The sequence below is a fragment of the Pelodiscus sinensis genome, chromosome 10 (genome assembly GCF_052426305.1).
Source record: "Pelodiscus sinensis isolate ZL-2025 chromosome 10, ASM5242630v1, whole genome shotgun sequence".
NCBI classification, from domain to species: Eukaryota; Metazoa; Chordata; order Testudines; family Trionychidae; genus Pelodiscus; species Pelodiscus sinensis.
This window is the reverse complement of record NC_143061.1, coordinates 39,211,687-39,233,331: the sequence shown is the minus strand read 5'-3', so window position 1 is coordinate 39,233,331 and position 21,645 is coordinate 39,211,687. Positions and strand designations below refer to the sequence as shown.

The 21,645-nt window shown below is 42.1% G+C and overlaps 1 protein-coding gene across 1 annotated transcript in view; it reads right to left on the bottom strand.

Moving 5' to 3' along the window:
- CUL3 (cullin 3) overlaps nucleotides 1-21,645 on the bottom strand; it is a 105,314-nt gene that overhangs the window by 55,321 nt on the left and 28,348 nt on the right. Inside the window, exon 3 of the mRNA XM_075937566.2 lies at nucleotides 9,794-9,907. Coding sequence (XP_075793681.1) covers nucleotides 9,794-9,907 — 114 coding nt within the window. The remainder of the gene's footprint in view (nucleotides 1-9,793; nucleotides 9,908-21,645) is intronic.

The following is a 21,645-nucleotide window of genomic DNA, read 5'->3' as shown; positions in this document are numbered from 1 at the left end:
GGGTTCTGCTGTACCACGGATATTGCTGGACCACAGAGTCCTGGTTCAGGAAAGTACAACCTGTAGCTCTGTTGTAAAATGGAACAGTTTTTGCCTTTATGCTACACAAGTCCAAATGGTAAATCAGTTACTTACTGAAAACATTCCTATGCTGACATTTTTAAGGTCTCAGGATATTCATTAATTTTAATATTAGTTTCAAAATGTACTAGTTGATACCTATTAGCTTGTACAATATAAAAATTATGGAGACGTGAATAGCTATTTATGTCACAGTGCATACAAATTAACTGAAGGAGAAAGTCAACATCTGAACTGGTGATACAAACACTTAATTGTGTTAATATTAGATACTCTATAACACCTCACTTTACATGGAGTTAAAGTGTACAATTATTGTATCATGAACACCTAGAAATCAGATCATGGATAAATTCATGTTTCATTCCGTGGAAACAACGGATTAAAATTATTATTTCACAACATGCTTTCCCACAAGTAAAAAGTGACTAGAAAAAACTGAGGAGGAACTAGTTCCATACACTCAGAAGATTATTTTTAACATTTTTAAGTAGAAATGAGGAAAGTGACTCAAAGTAAGTTATTTTACTTTGACTTTCCTCTACATGACAGAAGAACAGAATGGAAACATTTTATACTCAATTCATTGAGAATAAGATTTTTTTCAGGAAATTCACATTCAGCATAGCACTAACAGGTACTAACTTCACGAAGAGAAATAAAAAACTAAAATGCAAACAGGTGGGAAACACTCTATGGCACTTACATCAATCATTTCACAGTTTTTCCTCAGAGCAACAACTGATACTAATTGGCCTAACAAACTCACCCTCCTGATGTCACAGAATGAAAACAGTTATTAGAAGATACTATCATTAACCAGATTTTCCTGATAGTTTGAGATATTCTGTGATCTATTTCACCGCCTTGTTTATATACTCTAGTCCTTATCTTGTGATGCTAGAATAAAACCAAGATAAAGTGTACTTTGTGGAAAAAAAATTAGCAAAGTGGGGGCAACGAAAAAACCAATATTCTAAGCAACTTTGAGGGAAAATAGAGCATACTACCTCCAAAGAAAATGTACGAGCAACAGAGTTTAAACAGAGTTTAAATAAAGTATCAACTGATTAGATTAAAAGCAGGGAAGAGAGTAATCTGTGTAACAGGGGTGGGAAACCTAAGGTTCAGGGGCCAGAGGTGCCCCTCAGCTTGCCTGGATCCAGAGGCTTGTGACACCCTGCTAGCATTGGGGAGACTCCAGGGAAACTGTGAGGCTACATTGTTAGAACAGCAATAATGTTGCTTCTGAAGATGCAGATATGCTTACCCAATGAAGACAAATTACTTTTTTTTTATTTGATGCTTTCAAAAACTAGAAATAACTGTGGGACTGAAGACCATGTGGACCAGGTTTAATACATAAAGGTTATAGGCCTGGGAGCAGCATTTACTTTGCCAAGAAGAACACCAAGTGCTTGAAAGGATAACAGACTCCCAGGAGCTAGGACTGGGTTAGCAAGAAGAAGTTCCTGAAGTGATTATGGACATAACCTAAAATAAATTACCTACTCTAAGTCAGCTACTGTATTGTGCCCATTTCTGGGTGCCACAGTTCAGTAAAGATGGGGGAAATCTGGAGAAAGTCCAGAGAAGTGCAACAAAAATTATTAAAAGTCTAGAAAACCTGACCTATGAGAGAATACTGAAACAAAAATGCGTTTGTTTAGTCTGGAAAAGAGAAGAGTGAGAGAGGACACAATAACAGGAAGGAGAAGAATTTTTCTTCTTAACTTCTGAGGATAGGAAAGCAGCAATGGGCTTAAATTGAAGCCAGAGAGGCTTAGGTTGAACATTAAGAAAACTTCCTGTCAGTAACCACTGGAATAAATTGCTTAGGGGCGTTGTGCAATCTCCATCACTGGAGATTTAAGATCAGGTTAGACATACACCTTTAGGGACGGTCTAGATAATACTGTGTCCTGCCATGAGTTTAGGAGACTGGGCTAGATAGCCACTCAAGGTCCCTTCCAAAACCTTTAATTCTACTTTCCCTGTCTCTCCATGGGTACACATGGACGGATATAAAGATGAGATCTCTGGGGGCTGGATCTGTCTTCAGTCATGTTTTCGTATCGTGCTTAACACAATGGGTACGACTGCACTGCATTTTAAAACCAAAGGCAGAGAGAATCAGAGCCTGGTCACCCAGATTTGGAGTTTTGATATCATGCTAGAAACAACTGTATAGATGCCCGGGCTTAGGCTGGAGCAAAACCACTTATCTTTCTAATTTTCGATCCCAAGCTCCAGCCTGAGCCTGAAAGTCTACATAGATGTTTTTAAAGCTGTTGCATGAGCTGTGTAAGCATGTATTTGTAGACTTGGGCTCTGAGGTCCTGTAAGTTGATTTAAGTTACTTAAGTTATGTAATTTAAGTCAATGTAACTTATAGTGCCATCTACACCATGCTAAGTCGATGAGAGGCACTCCTCTGTTGACTTAACATCTTCACCAGACCCACTAAATCGATGCCTGCTGCACTGATCACAGCAGCACTGATTTAGCCTATAGAGAAGACAAGCCCTGAGACTTGCTGCTATGAGTTTTAAAATGCAGTGTAGACACATACCCAATGAGGCTTGATACCATAATAAAAAGTAAATAGTAATGAGCTTCTTCTCCCTGCACTCACACATGAGCCAGGTATACTGGGAGTTCCCTGTACTCAGGGAGGTGGAGTTTACAGTTCTATGAATTAGTGCAGACTAATGCCAATGAAAGATGAAGGGCCATGAGCCTCCACTCTATGCCCAAGTCAGCATAGAAACACATACAAACCACACTTTAAAAGGTAGCAGAGAACATGCATTCCAGGGAAGATCTGACAGGTGCTGTTCTCTACTTGTTAGAGCTCCACACTCAATGTAGGTTCCTAGCTTACTGTCATAAGCTATCCCCTCATTAATTAAATCTCCCTTTCCATTCAGATTTAGAAAGAATCTCTGCTTATATGCAATATGGCACTTGCTGTGATATACACAGTGCATAATGCAAAAGTAGTAAAGCTTGTTTACATACAAGAGACGACATAGCTAAACATGAGAGAAATTCAATTCTAAAGCTGAAATATGTCAAGTGACAATGCTGCCTTTGAAACAATTACAGGGCACGGACCCATGCACTATTATACAATGGACCCCTACATGAAACTCAGATTGATGTCAGGGAACATTCAAGCAAGACAGAACCAAAGGGAAGGGTCGGGCCAAGGTAGTGCAGTTCTGCTTTAAAGCAGCTGTAACTCGAAACTATCAAAGTCCTATAATTGACAGAAAGTGTTTAAGATCAGATCAGGCAACTGAAACCATAAACGTGACTCACTACAACATCTTCCATAGAGTCATAGAATCCTAGGGCTGGAAGAGACCTCAGGAGGTCAAATTATCTATAGACAACAGAGATAATTAAAAGCTCTTTTTTGAGGGGGGGGGGAAGAGTATGCCGGGGGAGGACGGGAGGACAATAACCACTGAAATATTCAGCAGTTACATGTTTACACGCAGGCTTCACAGGAGCCACCTGTTCCCCCACACCTATGCTGCTACCTCTATCTCCCTGCCTCTCTCCTGTGAGCACTGACTCCCACCTGCTTCCCACTTCACCATGCTGCTACCTCTGATACAGACGCAGCAGCATGAGGAGAGGACCTTGCATGTAACTGTGAAAGTTAATGACTCAGGCACATAGTATACACGTTTAAATGGTTAATCAAACATATCCTTAACAGCCAACAAAGCAGATTAGCCCTATAGGTTGCAACGTAAATGAGTTGCAACATATGGCTTCCCGTTTGTCATGTTCCACATGGACAGGGCCCACTTGAACCTGCTGCGAGAAAGGCGAAAAACCCCAACTACACCTGAGTCAATATGGTGAAAAGGAAAAAATCCTTCATATCCCCCCTCAATGGGGTTGCTAGTATAATGCCCACTGCAGACACAGCCAATAACCTAGAATATTTACCACCAAAATGGGGAGGTAGCGTGAGTACTGTCAAACTTGCTCCTTGAATCAGAAGGGAGGGTCCTAACACAGGTTGATCTTTTAAACCCTCTCATTCCTAGTCCCTTCTCCAGCAATTTTACATTCTCTCTCCCTCAAGCCATCAGGAATTTCTCTCTTCTTCTGGCCAGCCCAACAACCAACCCCCTAGCTTAAAATGAAAGGTGGTGATTATCAATGCTTTGGATGCAGAGTTCCACAAGTGGCCTATGCAGTTAAGTACAACCTTTAGATTCACCAAGGGTTTTTTCTCAAATGGATATAAATATAATTATCTATAATCTCAATAGGCATTTTTATAAAACAAATTTGGAGTGAAACTGAATTACCAATATCCAATGGCTTATAGGAAATAAATTAGTAACTTTGCTCCAGTTTTTAGTGGAACTGAGTACATTTGATAAAAACCATCGCCATAGTTGGCACCCTTTACTTATTTTCTTCACTTAGGTGGATAACAAATAAGAGACTGATCTACCCTACAACCTTCAACTTTACATATTTATCTTTCAGCTCACATTAAAACAGCTCTTGGAATGTGTTAATCTATATGTGAGAAAGATTTGAATAGATTCAAACCCATAACAAAACAATTAAACTGCATGGTAAACTAGGAAGACTTTTGTAAGTTATTCTGTAAACAAGCTATGCATATATGGTTTTTGAACATTTTTAGCACCGGCCAAGCAAGAATGAACTGTTTTTTGAGAGTAAATCCACCACAATGATAAGCTCTGTACTGGGAAGAAGGCTGCAAAAGAAGGACTGTTCATTGGTAATCAGCCAGGTTGCATGTATAGTAATTGAATATAGATTAGAGGAGTTCTGAAGATTTTTTTTTAGATCTAGCTATAACTATGAATTAATAAGTTTCACACATATACCAGGTCCCATTTCACCACTACAGGTGATAAATGGGAAAATGAGGGAGGAATCACGACTGTCCTGTCCTTTGAAGCACAGGGCAAAGATCCAGTCCAGATCTTGCATTCATGGAGTATAAGAGCACCTACCAAGTAATCCACTCTGATACACATTTTAATAAGAATGCTCTTTCAAAATAAAAGGGGCTAATATGGTTTGAAAGAACTGAGTAGATCTGAGCCTTGGAGGCATCTTGGGGGCACAGCATGGTGGGATTATAAATACCCGATTTTTTGAAAAATAAGGATTCTTCATTTTTGGCATTGTCCATCTGACCATTCCAAGGGATGAACATTTTACCCAAAGGAATTTATCATATGTTAAAGTTTATGCCTTAATATTTATTCACCAGCAGTCTGCATACATTTCTGCTGATTAACCACAGAAATCTGAATTCAGCAAATAATGAGTCTCCTATTCAAATGAGTTCATAAACATCAGAAACTCCACAAGGAAGCAGCTGAATTTAGGACTCATACTGTTAGACTGTGGTGAGCTATACATGTGTAATGAAGAAAACTAACATATAAAGAGGATATTAATAAGAGTAATACATTCACTGAAGCATCAACAATAAGAAAGCCACAGTACGCATTGTTGGCAATTCTGAAATGTTTAATAATTATCCAACAGAGTGAGTCAGAGCACATGGTACAAGGGATACCCCTCATTTAGAATGCAGAAAACATTCTTTGATTCTTGACTGAACTATGGATGTTAAAGAATAGTCAACTATCTGATAAGCAAATGACTAGGTCGCTCCCTCTCCCCCCCCCCCCCCCATCTTTGCTGCTTCTATCAGATACTTCAAAGCGACAGCACTGCCTAGAGCCCAGGATCAGCTGGGCATTCTCAAACTGACCCCAGGTTCCATGTGCCACTTCCGCACAACCCGGAGTCAGCTGGGACTCCTCAGCTGATTCCAGGTTTTGAGGAAATGCCATGTGGAGCCCAGGATCAGCTGGGGAGTCCAGAGCTGACCCCGAGCTCCATGCAGGCACTTCTGCTTTGAAATGCACAAGAGCACCTGCTGGGGACTCTTGTACATTTCCATGCTGGCACCCAACGTGGAGCCTGGGGTCATCAAAAAAGTGACTTATTAGTTTAGTTTGCACTTGGCAGTCTTGATTACTCTTCAGTAATCTGACATAGCCATGTCAGAGATCTCTGACTTGAAGTTGATGAACACACAGTTGAAACTGCAATTTCTTGGGGGCAGTCTTTTCTATCAGTCACATGGTTTTACTGTTGTGGTGGAGACAACTGTGTAGATCACATTGCATTGGTCCATAATATTTGGTTATAATCGCTAACAAATTTGGACATAATCATCTCCCTTTAGGAACATATAAGACATTGATCTTATTATTGTTCATTATGAGTTACACTTAATACATGAAAAACAATCCATTTTGCTTCACTGTCCAATTACTAGTTTTGTTGAATTAGCGTATATCTCAAAACAGAAGCTTTTTGGTCACTTCTGATCCAATTTAGCTGTATACCCATATACTTATTGTGTTAAACCCACATTTACATTAATAAATTTTTCTAAAATCCATGTTGCTTTGTGACATCTTCCTTTATATCTCAATACTTTGGCTTAGAGGGTATGGTATGGTGGTTCTTTCACTGTTAGATTACAGCACAGTCTAGCAGAATGTGCTGGATCTCAGCCTTATGAACTCTGAAGTATATGAATCACAACCTTGGTCTCGCTGCCTAATCTGTAAAAAAAAGTATTTTTTCTTAACTTTTCTGAAGCGGTCTTGGAGATCAGTTATAGGGTGTGTCTACACAGCAACATTATTTCAGAATAACTGACATTATTCCAAAATAACAAAGAGCACGTCTACACTATAAGCCTCTAACTTCAAAATAATGTCGAGCTGGAGGACATCTTACTCCTGTAACTCTCATTTCACGAGGAGTAAGGGAAGTCGAAGGAAGAGTGTTCTTCCTCCGGATTCCTGCTGTGTAGACAGAACCAAAACCCGAATTAAGCTATTTCGACTTCAGCTACACAACTGACGTAGCCGAAATTGGATAGCTTAATTCGATTTTAGCCGTGCTGTATAGACGTACCCACAATGTTTATATAGCAATTTGTAAATAAAACACTAAGTACTTAAATTACAATGTCTGGAGAAACAAGGGGTTGACTTGGTCTTTTACACCTTGTGTTTTTCACCAACCGACTGTTTAAAGTTTTAAATTCAGAATTAAAGTTCTAATATACACTAAGATTTTGGCAGCATAGTTATGTCAGTCAGTGTGAAAAATCATACCTATAACCAGTGCATTTTTTGTAAAAAAAAAAAAAAAAAAAAAAAAACGCGCTGGGGAGTAACCGGGGAGACACGGGAGGTCAGGGCTGAAAGTCCAAAATGTGGTTATGGCCCCTTTAATTGCTGCGTGTCCCAAGAAGGCTTCCGTCCGGTGAAGCACAAGTGCTCCCAGGGCTAGGGGAAAGCGGTAAGTGCTCCCAAAAAAAGGAACACTTTTTTTATGTATAGTTGGTCACCTGACTCAACAACAGGGGTTGGCTGAAGTGCCCCTCCCTCCTGTCACTGTGAGCAAGGGCTGTTACAGCTAGACTGAAGCACCTCTGCTTGTGGCATGCTGAGACAGGCCCACTGCGGATGGGGCTCTTGTGGCTGGGCAGAAGCACCCCTCGCCCACATCTGGCACCACAGAGCTGGAGCAGCTCCTCGCCCACATCTGGCACCACAGTGGGTGGTAGGCTGCTCCAGCTTCCACCAATTAACCCTTCAGATCCCTAAGGCTATGTCTAAACTACATTCCCTCTTTCAAAAGAGGAATGTAAATGAGGCCAGTCGAAAATTCAAATGAAGTGTGGATTTACAAATTTCACACTTCATTTGCATAATCACCTGAGAGCACTTTTTTGAAAAAGGGTTTTTTGAAAAAGAAACCACAGTCCAGAAGGCGTTCTTTTGGGGAAAAAATCCTTTCGAAAGAACCCTTTCAAAAAAGGGTTCTACTCCCCCCCCCCCCAAAAGAGCCCCGTCTAGACTGCGGTTTCTTTTTTGAAAAACCTTTTTCGAAAAAGCGCTCCTGCGATTATGCAAATGAAACGTGAGATTTGTAAAACTGTGCTTCATTTGAATTTTCAATCGGCTTCATTTATATTCCTTTTTCGAAAGAGGAATGTAGTTTAGACGTGCCCTAATAGCTAGGCCACCAAAAGCCTTACTGTAAATATAGTTACATCCTCAAAACATTCATTTTGCTCTTTATCTTATTTCATTGGGGGAACAGATAATAAGCTATGCCAGCAAAAGAACTCTTGCCAATATAAAAAACTGTATCTACACCAGGAGTGCTTGTCTATACACCAGCAAACCCTTCGTAGTATAAGCAAGGCCTAAGGCAGGGGTGGGGAACCTAAGGCCCGGGGACGAAATGTAGCCCCCGGAATGCCTGGATCTGGCCCCCAAGTCTCAGAGTTAACCCCACCAGCATCGGAAAGCCAACGCTGGCTCTCTAGCCTGCCCCCCGCTCCCTCACAGGGCTGGAGCACACAACCTAGGCTCTAGTGTGCAGGGTGAACGTGGGGAGTGTCTTTCTGCTTCTCAGTTGGGGGCCACTTCACTTTTGTGTGTGGGTGGGTGTTTTGTTTTGTTTCTTGCTTCTCACTTGTGTGCAGTCCCCAGCTGACTTTTCTGTTGGTCAACAGTCCCCCAAACCAAAAAAGGTTCCCTACCCCTGGCATAAGGCTTCATACCTTGAATACGAACTGATTTTCAGTGACTAGTGCACATGCCTACTACGGATGTGAACATGTACCCATCCATGTACACTGTTATACGTAGCCCCTCCCCTGTGCTGCTGTATCTGGAGGTGCATACTGGCTCTTGCAGAGCCGCTTCATCCCCTTTCCTCCTGTGCTGCTGCTTCTGTTTTAAAAAAAAGTTAAATTGTTTCCCTCCAAATATCTTTTCGCAGTTCTGTTTGATGTTAAAAGCATATTGTTAAAATTTGTAAAGGTGAACTTTAGAAAAATAAAAATAAAGAATAAGACTAAAAAAATATTGCTCAACACAAAATTCAAGCCTCTCTGCCATTTTGGATTTATGCATTATTACACAGCTAGTTGCCAGAAGATCACACAAATGATGAGTATTACTTAGAAATTCTGCCTGTAATTTTACAGCACCCTGATTATATAATCTTCAGGACTTGCTGTGCATTTACACAGTATGCTTGTAAATCTCCAAGCCAAATTTGGAGGTGATAACAGATGTCCTAATCTAGGACATCAGAGTGGAACCTCATTGCACCTCTCAGAAATCTGCCAACGTAAACGTATGGGCAGCTTCAGATTACTACATCAGATTGGTACAAGTCTGAGGAAAGTGAAAGCTCCTTCAATTGAGAGAGAAACAATTCAGAACTACCCAAAGAAAAACAAAACAGACCATATATTCTGATTCAATTACCCATACCCTTTTCACTTTGCTTTCGAAAGTATTTTCCATCCCTGAAGCACGAGTGACAGCAAGAAACAAAGAAATGAACACTTTCAATAACCTCTGTTCTGTCTACCAAATAATGAGATGATACACTGACCAACTCACTATTTTCTTGTTCATGGATTCCTGGTAGTTTACTTTTGAGATAATAGTCTGCTTTCCAAGAGAAGTAATGTATGAAAACTTAATTATTCCTCCTTCCCCTGCGATGTTCTAAAAGGAAAGCAGCTTACATTTCTGAAGATAGGGCTGTAAATGATGAAAAGTGGAATACCCCCTTTACTTACCATGTACATTAGAATGTCTCTAATCATCACCATTGCTGTCTGATGATCATTCCATGCTTGGTTTAATGTTTGAAGAAAGTTGTTATTCAATGAATTTAACACATCTTCTCGCACCTGTAACAAAATAGGAAGATAATGACATACTACCAAAATTCGTTTTGTCATTACATGTTGAATCTCCCTGATCTGGCACCCTTGGGGCCTCAACAGTCCTGAACCAGGGAGTTTGCTGGATCAGGGAAGGTCAAGCCTCCCCTTCCAACTATCTATCCCGTCCCTAGGGTGCCAACCTGGCCATTGGGCTGGGGCTCCGCTCCTCGCTGCCACTGTGCTCTCCACCACACAAGCCCCACTGCAGACAGCCTGACTGGGCTACCCTCCTGACCCTTGACAGCCAGAGTTCTCTGGTCCAGAAATATTCATGGCCCTGCTGGACCACAGATGTTGCTGGACCAGATGGTCCTGGCTTTTAGAAAGTTCTGCTTAAAGTCTGAAGCCTGCTACTACATACATATTTGCTGTGCTACTATGGCAAGAGTGTCAACTACTACAGGCTTGAATTTCCTAAATGTTGACCAACAGCTCCCATTCAAATTCAACTGAAATTGGAGGTGCTCAACATTTTTTTTTTTAAACTTGGGGACACCTGGGGCAGAGCAGCTGGAGTGCTGCTGGGTTGGTCCAGTAGAGCCGCTCCTCGGCACTGTGAGACCAATCCGGCAGCCCCCCAGCTGCTCTGCCCCAGGCGTCCTGATTCAGCCGCTGCTGAAACTGACCAGCGGCTGACTCCAGGAAGCCAGGGGCAGAGCAGCTCTGCCTTGGGCTTCCTGGAGTCAGCCGCTGATGAGTATCAGCAGCGGCTGACTTAAGGACACCTGGGGCAGAGCAGCTGGGGTGCTGCCGGGTTGGTCCAGTAGCGCCGAGGAGCGGCACTGCGGGACCAACCCGGCAGCACTCCAGCTGCTCTGATCCAGGCGTCCCCAAGAGCAGCTGGGGTGCTGCCAGGTTGGTCTCGCCACGCCAAGGGTCTGTTACCAGACCAATCCGGCAGCACGCCAGCTGCTCTGCCCTAGGTGTCCCCGATTCAGCCGCTGCTGAAACTGACCAACAGCGGCTGAATCAGGGACGTCTGGGGAAGAGCAGGACTATCGGAAGGGGGAGCTATGAGGGGTCTGGGGTGGGGGGATACATCCCTCCCACCCCACATCCCTCCCACCCCACACCCCTTATAGTCCCTCCTTCCAATAGTCCAGCATATCTGATAATCCGGCACCCCCTGGATCCTAAAGGTGCCAGATTATCGGAAGTTTACTGTATTATTACTTTGCTTGCCTAATATACAGTGTTAAATTAATACATTTAACAAGAGTACATGAATACTCTTGGAGATTTTAATTCATTTTGTCCTGGTGACATTCACTACATGTACTTTAAATAAAAAGCATTGTTTCATTTGTGAAAAAGATTAATCTTTAAGACAAACAAAAAGCACACAGGCACATACGTTTTGGACTAATCATACAAATATTAAACAGCTAGGAAGAGGAAGATATACTAGTCACAGATACGAAGGAAAGGATTAGCTAATACTGCAAGAGTATTAGCTGCATATAGCCGGTACAGTACCTTTGTAAGGAAAGGGTAAATCAAAATGAAAACAAGACTTCTATGAAATGAATTAATATTATGACTCCTACTGCATAACAATTCAAAACAATAAATACACTGTAAAGTGCTACAATCAGAAGTGAGTTTAGGTGGGTCACTGTACATGGAAAAGTTTAAAAAGTAAGGGATAGTCCGAGAAATTGGCTACAAAAGAAGAATTTTTAAAAGAAGCATTCATCTAGTAAGACAGATTCCTCCAGATTGTAGCTGTGCAGTCACTAATAACAGAACTCCAGCAGAGAGAAAGGATTAGGGAGCTGGTAGGCAGAAATGTATAGTAAAGAAGTTAAGAATGACAAATTTTATGAACAAATTCCCAACTATGATCAGTGTTCCCTGTAAGCTGTGTGCTTTTGCAGCCACTCAGGAGAAATTCTAGTGCCCCCCAGCTGATTAGCAGAGAGTCCACACATGTGTTTTGTGTTTCTATTAGTGGTGCACATTCACATATGCCTCAGTGTACAGGAAAAAAGTTATTCTAGAGGGAACATTGCCTATGATATTAATTCATTTTTAACCATAAATTCTGTTTGTCTATGGTTGCACTCAAGCTTACCCAGTCAAACAAGACTAGCCAATCTTAGGTTCCAATTCTCATGAGCTACCAACTGTGTTGCAATGTTTGAATGTTTAAATAATAATTAATTATTGGAATGTTAGTAATGACTCAGTTTATTTATACAGTTTTGCAAAACATTTACTTTCATAAAGCATGTTGTTCCATAACCCTGCTTTCTTCTCTTCCAGGTCTTGCTGTGCACTTTCTTCCCATTACTTCTTTCCTATGATCTGCCAGAATTCCTCCTTCCACCACCACTAGGAGGAAAGCTAACAAGAGCTGGAGATGGTCCAGAACACCTTAACCACTGACTAGGAATTAACTGCATTCCTAGAATCTATACACAGCCTCGGGCAGAAATCATGAGAAAAGCTTAATCATAAAAGAGTGATGATTAAAATAAGGTCAATACAAACTGAAAGAAAAATTGATGCTTGTTTAAAAGCAGCTAGAATTCCAACTTTAAGTCTACAAAGTGGATAATTCAGTGAATGTTATAAAACAATATAAGCATTTCTTAGAACATCTACAGGTTACACCTCTATAAACTGGAACTCTCTCATCCGGCAACACCCTTGGTCTGTCAGGACCACAGATGTTCCAGGATCAGAGAGTCCCAGCACACTGTGGAGAAATGGGGGAGCAGGAGCCTGATGCGAAGCAAGGTGGGGGTAGGGAAGCCCAGTGCTTGTCTCAGCTGGGCTGCAAAAGGGTAAGGGGGACCGGAAGCCCCGTGTATGACTCACTTGGGCTGCCCACTGCAGTTGGGAATCCTGGTGGGAGGGGCAGCACAGAGGGTGGGGCCTATAACAACAGGGCCAGAAATGACCTCCCCTAGTCCGGCAAAATCCAACCAATCAGATCCCGGGGGTGCTGGACCAGGGAGAATCAACTTGTAATAACCACCATTTCATGTAACAGCAACACTTTGTTAGAAAGTAAATATAATTAAAAATAGAAGCTAAGCCTGTGAAGTGAGAAACAGAAGAGACAAACTGTTACAAAAATGAGGATTTTCTATTTGTAAATTTTGTACATGTGTTTAGGAAGGTAGTGAAGGGTGAATTTTCTTAAAAGTTTTGTACTTCTACAGAGCTGCAGTTCCAGGATCTGTTAACCTGAACATCTGTTAACATATGATTGGATTTTCTAATTATACAGGAGTTGCAAGGTTTGGGACAGTGAGAAGTGGGAGGGGATGAAATCTGTTCTATTTCAGATCTCTGTAATCACAAGGGCAGTGTGAATAATTCAATTACTCAAAAATTCACAGTGTCTAATTAAGGCTATTTAGAGTTTGCTCTCTTATTAAGGCTCTGGTACTTAGATTGGAAAAAGTTTTAAGTAAAACTGTCAATCTCCTGCTTTTAGCAGTAGCAATAAATGTTATGGGACTATAAAAGAGAAAAACAAAACCATCTAATGCTGTTGTGTTCCAATAACAATCCAGTTCCATACAGAATATGCTGAAAGTCACCATACAGCACAATTTCCCTTCAATTTATCATCACTTACAGTTTAATTGAAATTACTAAACAAAAGAGCAGTAGATGTCTTTGTTTCTCAGTTTCAGAGTCCCATAACACGTATCTCCACATGGGACTGTTTTAACATTCTTGGTCATCCAGAAGCCTGCCAGCTCCTGGTCTAACTGCCTAGGCAAAGTAGAGCCTCAAAGGGTAGATGTGTTAATAGGCGATGGCTGGTGGTGTTATGTTATTTTCCTTGTTAGGCCCGTCTTGAAAAAGCAGATTCCTGGGTACTCGTCTGGCTCTGTCAATTTGTTTCTTCACTTCCCCCAGTGGTATTTAAGTTTCAAAAATGCCCTATAAAGATCTTTTAGGTGTTTGTCTCTGTCTGTGGGACTAGAGCAAATCCGGTTGTATCTTAGGGCCTGGCTATAAACAATGGATTGTGTGATGTGCCCTGGATGAAATCAAGAGACACATAGGTATGAATAACAGTCAGTAGGTTTCCATATAGAATGACAGTAATGTGTCCATCATTTAATTGTACTGAAGTGTCAAGAAAGTGGATCTCATGTGGACTGGTCCAGACTGAGGTTGATGGTGGAATGGAAGTTGTTAAAATCCCTGTGGAATTCTTCAAGAATCTCCTTCCCAGGGGGCCAACATGATGATGATGTTGTCAATATAGCGTAAACAGAGGAAGCGTTCTAGTGGACGAGAGCTGAGGAAATGCTGTTTGAGGCCAGCCATAAAAATGTTGGCATATTCTGGGGTTACGCAGGTTCTCATAGCAGTGCTGCTGACTTGAAGGTATATATTGTCCCCAAATTGGAAATAGCTGTGAGTGAGGACAAAATCACATAGCTTAGTCACCAGGTGTGCTGTGGCATCATCAGGGATCATGTTCCTGACAGCTAATAATCCATCATAATCTGAGGTGTCTCAAAGATAGCTAGATGTGCTGATAGCGTAGGGACTGAGGAGAGAGTCAACATAACTGGATAATCCTGCTGTAAGTGTGCTGCTTGTAAATGTGCTGATGCCTGAGATGATGGGATGTCCGGGATTTCCAGGTTTATGGATTTTGGATAGCAGATAGAATACTCCAGGTTGAAGCATTGAGGATGTATTTGTATAGATTTCATCTTGAGTTGTAGGAGGGAGTTTCATGAGCAGATGGTGTAGTTTCTTTTGGTATTACTCAGCTGGATCAGAGGGAAGAGCCTTGTATAATGTGGTGTTGGTGAGTTGTCTGGCAGCCTCCTGTTCGTAATCTGCCCTGTTCATGATGACTACAACATCTCCTTTGTCAGCCTCTTAATGATAATGTTAGAGTTGGAGGCTGTGGATAGTATTGCATTCTCCATGGCTGAGATTATGTGTCACAATGTTGTTTGTTAACATCAGTCTGTGCACGTTTGTGGAAGCAATCAATGTAGAAGTCCAGACTCCTGTTATGACCATTAGGAGGGGTCCACATAGAGGTGTAGGTAGGGAGGATCCTGTGGTGTAGTGTGATGTTCGGTGGCGTGTTAGAAATATTCCTTCAAACAGAGGAGGCAAAAAAAAGCTTCCAGGTCATTTGAGAACTGAATCACGTGTGTGGGGATGGTGGGGCAGAAGGAGAGTCCCAGAGATAGGACAGATTCTTCTTCTGGGCCAAGAGTGTGGTTGGATAGGTTGACAATGTTGTTAGGTGAGTTGAGGGTACTGGAGTTGTAGTATCCTGAGACATGTAGGAGTTACTACTCATTGTTAGACAAAGGACAGTGGATGAATCCATACAATACCCTTTACAACTGAGACAGAAGTCACTGCATGGCATCTTTAACTCTATGGTGAGTTTCACCTTGGATGCATATATGTCAGTGACCCTGCAACATGCAAACCATTCACACTCAACACCATAATAATATAGAATAAAGAACACTACTTGTTATTTCTTACATAACTAGCCAATTAGCCCATCATAAGACGGAATTTTCAGGTCTCTCCATGTTGGTCTTCTCTCCGGAGCCTTTGGTCTCTCGCTCCGTCTCTCTCTCTTCTCTCCCTCCTGCCTCTCACTCTCTCTCCGTTCTCCTCTGTCTCCGTCGGGGATGCATGCTTGTCCAGGCCCCCCCCGGGCGCGTACATCACCGTCCCGCCCCCCCTTTGCCTCCCACTGTAGCGCTCGGCTGACTTCTGCGCCACTCAGCTGGGCCACTGCGCGGGAGCAAGCAGTGCAAACGGCCTCCCTCTCTCTTCTCCTCCTACTGCCTCGCCCTCTCTCTCTCTCTCTCTCTTCTCCCCCTCCCGCCTCTCACTAAGTTTCTCTTCTCCTCCTCCTCCTCCTCCTGCATCTCTCTCTCTCTCGCTGTCCTCTGCCTCCTCTCCTCTCGGTTTCCTCCACTTTCCTCCTTTTGAATCCGGCACCCTTTCCTGACGTCAGGGACACACGCTCGTCCAGGCCCCGCCCCCTCTCTGTCCCCTCTGGGTGGTGCTGTTGCCTCCCGCCATGGCGCTCGGCCAACTTCTGCGCCGCTCAGCTGGCTGCATGGGGAGCACGTGGGGCCCAAACAGCAGCTTGCACCACTTGCTCCCGTGCAGCGGCCCAGCTAAGCGGCGCAGAAGTCAGCTGAGCACCACGGCAGGAGGCAACAGCGCTGTCCAGAGGGAACAGCCAGGGTTTCAGCATTACAGAGTGACAGACAATGGGCTACTATATATATGATAAATGATAATTAACCAACATCACCCAAAAGTAAGTTAACTTGCTGTCATCTGCAAACTAACAGATTAGAAATGCAGACATTTACGGCCTTTTATATTATTCACATACTAGAATTCACATTCTAGTATGCTCTACCCGCCGCTCGCGTCCTCCGCGGCTTTGCTCCACGTCTCCCTGGTCTGCTGGGGTGCGCGGCTTTTCTCGCCGCGGAGGACGCGGGCGGCATGACGCGGGCCCCCCCCAGCAGACCAGGCTTTTCGCGCGGACGCCTGGGGTAGAGCAGCTGGGGCGCTCCCGGGTTGGTCCCACAACGCCGCTCCTGGGCTTCCTGGAATCAGTCGTCGATCAGTTTCAGCAGCAGCTGACTTGGGAACACCTGGGGTAGAGCAGTTGGGGTGCTGCCGGGTTGGTCCCCGCAGCACCGAGGTGCGACGCTGTGGGGACCTACCAGGCAGCGCCCCAGCTGCTCTGTTCCAGGCGTTCAGATTCAGTCACTGTTGAAACTGATCAGCGTCTGATTCCAGGAAGCCCGGGGCAGAGCAGCTCTGCCTCGGGCTTCCTGTAGTCAGCCGCTGGTCAGTTTCAGCAGCGGCTGAATCTGGACGCCAGTTCCGACTTACATACAAATTCAACTTAAGAATAAACCTACAGTCCCTATCTTGTACGTAACCCCGGGACTGCCTGTAACTGCAAGTAGCTATTTTCAATCTCATTAACTACTCAATACACACAAAAAACTAGGGTTCCCCTGCCTACAACAATTCAGACCTATGTCATATATGAACTGTGTGAGTGGCATAGCTAGATAAAAGTATTAAAGTTAATATACCACCTGGTTTTAGGCGCTACCTGGTTTTATGTTTAATTTTATCCCATTTAAATTTTATACTTGTTACATTTTAATTTTTGTGCTAGTCTTCACAAGTGGCATTGGGGTCAGCAGGTGACAGGTCCAAATATTAATGATTGTAAATATATTGCAAAAATACATCACCTACTGGTGGTTTGTTTCTTGTTTGGTTTTGGGGCTTTTTTGTTTGTTAGGTTGGTTTTGCTTTTTAAAAAGTTATGTAACTTTTTCCTAAAAACTTTTTTTAACACAACTTTCAATAAGCAATTAAATATAGCAGAGCAAAAGTTCCTAACCACATAAGAAAAATAAACTTGCCCCCCAAACTGGTAACCACAAAAAATGTTTTCAAATAGCTGAGTAGCAGTTCACTAATCGCCAGTGTCTATTAACCACAATTTTGTTCCAATTTCAAATTATCAAAAAATTGAGGTCTTGCAGAAAAGAATGGAATTCCAATTCCAAAGCCATCTACTCAGTGGGGCTGCCGTAGATCCACAGACCCTGTAATCCCTCTGTCCAATGCAGTCTAGCTGATGAGCTGGCAGGAAACCAGGCAGGTTTCTCTAGGACTTCATCAAATCAAGACACAACGTTTTGATTTTGACAAATTAGCAAAAAAATTTCATCAGATTTATTCCAACCAGCCCTAGAATCCACCCTTTGTTCTTCGAATATGTAGATAAGCGACGACATGTGGCTAGAATTCATTCTAGTGAGTGTTTAAGTATATGCTTAAGGTTTAAAATGCTAACATAAGGAGGAGGATTGGAAGGAGCCAATGAAGATTTTTTTGTCATTACATTTTCAGTTGATGAAAATGCTGTTACACAGATAAAATTAATTAATTGTTTCATGTTCTTGCAACAAGTATATGAAAAAGATTTCTAATTTCAGAATTGAACCTATATCTACTACCTGTTCCTGAAATACTATTTTTTATTTCAGTTACTAAGATAGTTCCATTTCATACAATCAATTTTCTGGACATAACCACACTGTCACATCCTGAAGCTGGAAGTCAGAGATAAAGGAATACAGGAATTGGTTTTGAAATTGAAGACCTGGGGGGCGGGGGGCGAGGGAGGAGGAGACCCAAAGCCAACCAAGAAGACTTAGCATTCAATTGTTATTTTTCTGCACTTTTACTGGGAAGTCAACTTTTCATGTGAATGGTTTTAAGTATAGGGAAACTAGTTTGTGTACAAAAATTAGATATTTTGAAGAGTTTGTTTGTGATTTGTCTGTGGAAAATAAAGTCATACTTTGTGATTACCTATAGATACCAAACTTTGTAAACAATCCTGCCACTAAATGCACTACTTATGATACCAGAAAACAGCTGGGTGAAAAGTTTAAATAGTTATTTTTGGTTTTCATCAGAAAAAAGTCATGACTATTAGGATTAGAGTTCATAAAAAAGATTTGCCAACAAAATTAAAATTAAGTCACCTATTCAACTGTCATTTTAGTGCAAAGAAAATGTTTACTGTTATAAATCAAAAAATAATTCAAATTAGTTACAGAAAGAGTATTGGAAGCTTTGAGTGACTCAAATTTACTATGTATCATAATTATGCAATAAAAAGAAGAAAGTTTCAAGTTGAAATCCTACAAATTTAAAGCTGTTCTTTTACTTCCCTTATGCAAGCAATTAACAAATTCTATGACATATATTTAATTTCTTGAACTTTCCTATAATTGTAATCTATGCGAAATGACTTTTCCCGGTCAACAATGGGGCTCACCTATTAGTTTTCTATATTTGACCATTTTAAAACCAACTAATTTAAAAAGATTAAAATTCAGCAACTTTTTATGAAGGTATTTCAATTGTATATACAGACTCAAATATTGATAATTTTCAAATCACCTTTACACTTTTCTGTGAGCACAAGCACATGCCCATACAGGGGCCTTTTCATTACTTGTTTAAAATATGAATCTACCAGACATAAGTGAGTTTGTATAAAGCTCTCATAAGCACCAGATTAAAAAACTAATTGTATGAAAAAATATCAAGGTAAAAACGGTGTGTTTATACAGTTTATAGCTGCACTATAATACCTAAGCCCTACTCAACTTTTGCCATTTAGAGTCACTTGCAGTTATCACAACTGGCCCTTCCTAAACATGTATAGGTTTTTTGTTTCCTTTTTCAAAAACCACTCATATTAAGCAACATATAAATGATAAGCAGAAAAGATGGAACTGCCACAATAAAATTATTTTGACCTCTTATCTAACCAGGTGCACATCTGCACAGTAATCTTTCATTACTAAGGGCAAATCTACATGATGAGGTTAAGTCAACCTAAGTTACCAATTTCAGCTACACAAACAATGTAGCTTGAGTCAATGTAGCTTACGTCAAGTTACGGAGGTAACTACACAGTGCTGGGCTGACAGGAGAAACCAGAAAGAGAAATTTTCCTGTCAACTTACCTTACCTTATGAGGGAGGGCTGGAATTAACAGGAGAGTGATCTGTGATCCATTTAGCAGGTCTTCAATAGACCTAGTAAATCCCTCTGTAGCAAAAACAAGCTCCTATTGTAGACTGTAAACACCACTAAGCAGATGCTAATCCAGCAGAGGTGTTTACAGGCACATGGTTCTAAGTCTCAGACATTTACCACATCGTTACTAGTCTAGACAATTAATGTCCCTAAGATGTTAATATGATAAATAAAAGGACATATGTGCAAAATCTTTTAGTCACTTTACACTCAACCTGTCCTTGCAGTCACTTAGTGTAAGAAATATATACTGTATCTAAAGCATACTGTAGACTTAAGGGGTCTGGAGCACAGTTTTTAAGACTTCTTCACCTGAAATGACCACCAAAAATGGGAAGCAGTCCACTGATTACTGCACAGTTTGAGTGAAGTAAAGGCATGATATGCTATGATTCTACTAGAGGGCCTGGGTCACTACATATTATGGACATAGTGGGAAAACAGATTTTTTTCCAAGCTGCATCTTAGATTCTCTCACAATTTCTGGATCTCTTTAGAGTAATAAGTCTTATTTCAACTCTGAAAAAAGTCAAGTCAAACCTGGGCTTAGCTAACATGAGCTAGCTATACCAAATTTAAATGTGACTGCTTTTCCTCACAAGACAAAGCCACACAGATCCAGTCAGTGGTTTGGGGCAAGACGTGATGCCTACATCTTCTCTTCAGAATCAAAAGGATTGTTAATTTCAATTTTCGGCTAAATTAAATAGGTGTATTTTAAAAACTGAAATTTAAGGACTCAGACAGTTCAGGATGTTTTTTGTCAAATTGATTTTCTGCATTGAATGATACTCTCCTTATTCTTTCTACATAATATAATCCCAGCTCTGCTATGTTTCATTAGTTCATGAACAGCCCCCCATAACAAGCAAATTATTATTCTGGGATGTAGTTAGATCCTCAATTTAAAAAATGGGGTTACCAATATTAGTGAGTGAAACAGAGCTCATCCAAGAAAGCTACTCAATGCTGTCAAACAGCCACAAACTTGAATTCATAAGCATTTAAATTTGTATTTTTCATTATTCATTAGTAGTTTAAACAAACAGTACCTCTAATATGAGAATCTTATGCTCAACATTAGCCCTACACAGACGTGCACACAGGGTGTGCTGGGTGTGCCCAGGCACACCGTAATGTCTCAAAGGGCTGGCTGGCGGCTGCTGGAGGAGGAGGGGGATTTGTGACGGAACACCACAGCCCCGCACTTTAAATTCCCTGGCGCCGCGCACCGGCCATCTACGAACCACTACAGGGCCGAGGGAGTGCGTGTGTAGAGTGCTCAAACGCCGCGCAACAGGTGAGAGGGGAGATGCCCGAGCGTGGCACCTCGCGGCCCGGCTCCAGACTCAGCACGTGGTCTGGAGCCCCGGAAGCAGCTGGGGCCAGGGCTGCAGGGACTTCTGGGGTTCAACCACAGACTCCAGCCCTGGAAACTGGAAGGCAGAAGCCGAAGGTAAAGGTAAGGTAGGGGAGGAGAAGGGGAAAGATAGGGGGAAAAGGTGGGAGAGGAAGGGACTTGTGCTGAGGGCATGGGGGAAAGTCGGGAGAAGAAAGGGAAGGCACCAAGGGACAGGGTGGCGGAGGGAGACAAATGCCAGGGGGCCAAGTGGAGACAATGAGGAAAAGGGCAGGAGGGGACATGTCAGTGGGAGGGGGGACAGGGTAATGCTGGGAGAGGAGAGGGTAAGGGCATTGGGGATTAGGGGGAGGGAGGGAGGGAGGGAAGGCGGTGCTGGGAGAAGGCTTGAAAGAAGGGGTGGGCATGAGGAAGGCGGGGATGGAGCAAGGTATGTGTGAGGGCACAGGGGCATGAGGGGAATGGGGCAGAGGATGGTGGGGGTGGGCATCAGGGAAAAAGAGGGCAAAGGGAAGGCACCAGGAGGGTGCAGGGCCAAGGGAAGGTGTAGGTGCCAGGTGATTCTGGGGGTGAAGCAAAAGTTTGCATTTTTTAAGTAAAGTTTAGTTGTTAATTTAAAAAAAAAAGAAAGTTAAGTTTTAGTTTCTCTAGTTTGATGAATAAAAATAATGTCCTTTATGATTGAGTATTCAATAAATGACTGCCTTTAAAATAA